Source organism: Ovis canadensis, chromosome 2 (assembly GCF_042477335.2).
Source record: "Ovis canadensis isolate MfBH-ARS-UI-01 breed Bighorn chromosome 2, ARS-UI_OviCan_v2, whole genome shotgun sequence".
Lineage (NCBI taxonomy): Eukaryota > Metazoa > Chordata > Mammalia > Artiodactyla > Bovidae > Ovis > Ovis canadensis.
Window position 1 is genome coordinate 18,425,504 of NC_091246.1, and position 1,812 is coordinate 18,427,315.

The following is a 1,812-nucleotide window of genomic DNA, read 5'->3' on the forward strand; positions in this document are numbered from 1 at the left end:
TGACCAAACATCCTTTTGCTAAAGATGTATCTTTTCAGTTTGTTTTTCTAGTCGCAATCTATTTGCAACTGATGTTATATTACTGTTGATGCAGGATTACACATACCATTTGATTTTAGTAGCTGTAAAACAATTATTTTTGTTATGGATAACATTAGTTGTATTCTGGAGTGTTTGATCAAAATGTTATGGTGACATTGCATTCAAAATAATTTCAAACTCATAATGTGAGACATAATTCTAACCCAGCTATATTTGTTCTGACTCTCTTCTAAAAAGGGCACATTTTCTTTTCTTTGAATTTAAGCCTTCTTCATGAGTTCTGAAAGTCTAACTGATTTTAGCTTAGAGGATTTTAGCATAGTCTTATGCTATCTGTGTATCCAATTATAGGTCCACATTACCCATAAGGGAAACCACTTAAGGCTGCAAACAACTCTTACAAACACTGTGATAACAGATCCACATGTATTCCAACTGCTGCAGAATTTCTTTTGTTGAAAGAAAATGGGAAAGATCATTAGTTAATGGAAAGACCATTAATATGGGAAAGACCAATCAGTCTTCTGTTACAGAATTTGTCCTGCTGGGGCTTTCTGGCTACCCAGAGCTTGAAGCCATTTATTTTGTGCTGGTGTTATTTATGTACATGGTGATCCTGCTGGGAAATGGTGTCATCATCATTGTAAGTGTCTGTGACTCTCACCTGCATACCCCCATGTACTTTTTCCTCAGTAACTTATCATTCTTGGATATTTGCTACACCAGTTCTTCTATCCCCTTATTTCTCAGCAGCTTCTTAACTTCAAAGAAGACCATTTCCTTCTCTGGATGTGGAGTACAAATGTTTCTCTCCTTTGCTATGGGAGCCACGGAATGTGTCCTTCTAAGCATGATGGCATTTGACCGCTATGTGGCCATCTGCAACCCTCTGAGATACCCCATCATTATGAGCAAGAATTTGTATGTGCCTATGGCTGCAGGGTCCTGGATTGCAGGGGGTGTCAATTCTATGTTGCAGACCTCTCTTGCAATGCGGCTTCCTTTTTGTGGGGATAATGTTATTAATCATTTTACTTGTGAAATCTTGGCTGTCTTAAAATTGGCCTGTGCTGATATCTCCGTAAATGTTATCAGCATGGTTGTTGCTAATATGATTTTTCTTGTGGTCCCAGTACTTTTTATTTTCATTTCCTATGTTTTCATTCTCTCTACCATCCTGAGGATTCCTTCTTCAGAAGGAAGGCACAAAGCCTTCTCTACCTGCTCTGCCCACTTAACAGTGGTGATTATATTCTATGGAACCATCCTCTTCATGTATGCAAAGCCCAAGGCTAAAGATTCCTCTGGTATAGACAAAGTCCAAGTCACAGACATAATCATCTCTCTCTTCTATGGAGTCGTGACGCCTATGCTCAATCCTCTCATCTACAGTTTGAGGAACAAAGACGTGAAGGCAGCTGTGAAGAATATACTCTGTCAGAAATGCTTCTCAGGAGAAAAGTGAATGTTGCTTTAAAAAAATTCATTTACTCTGAATGCAGGACTAGTTCTCACCTGTAAGTTCCAAAATAAATGTAAGGATTGGTAGCACCATTGATTCTTCAAAGTCTCATTTTTCTGTTCCTAGGGTCTAAATGTGAGAGAAATCTAAGGCCCACGTTCTTCATGACTCTCTTAAAGAGAAAAGGGAAAGAAATCTATGGGTAGAAAAGATTCTCACCCAAACCACAGTTAGTTTAACTCTAGAATGATGAGTTCTATAATCTTATGTAAAAAGAAGTAGCATTTAACTAGTTTAACCTCTTATCT

At 38.0% G+C, this 1,812-nt stretch overlaps 1 protein-coding gene across 1 annotated transcript; it reads left to right on the plus strand.

Annotated features, from left to right (window-relative positions):
* The first annotated feature begins 544 nt into the window (after nucleotides 1-544).
* LOC138434507 (olfactory receptor 13C7-like) lies at nucleotides 545-1,507 on the plus strand. Its single transcript, XM_069579342.1, has one exon. The coding sequence runs from the start codon at nucleotides 545-547 to the stop codon at nucleotides 1,505-1,507; it is 963 nt and encodes a 320-aa protein (XP_069435443.1).
* Nucleotides 1,508-1,812: the final 305 nt, after the last annotated feature.

Coding starts and splice junctions, on each gene's coding strand:
- LOC138434507 (XM_069579342.1), top strand. CDS start 545: ATGGGAAAGACCAATCAGTCTTCTGTTACAGAATTTGTCCTGCTGGGG.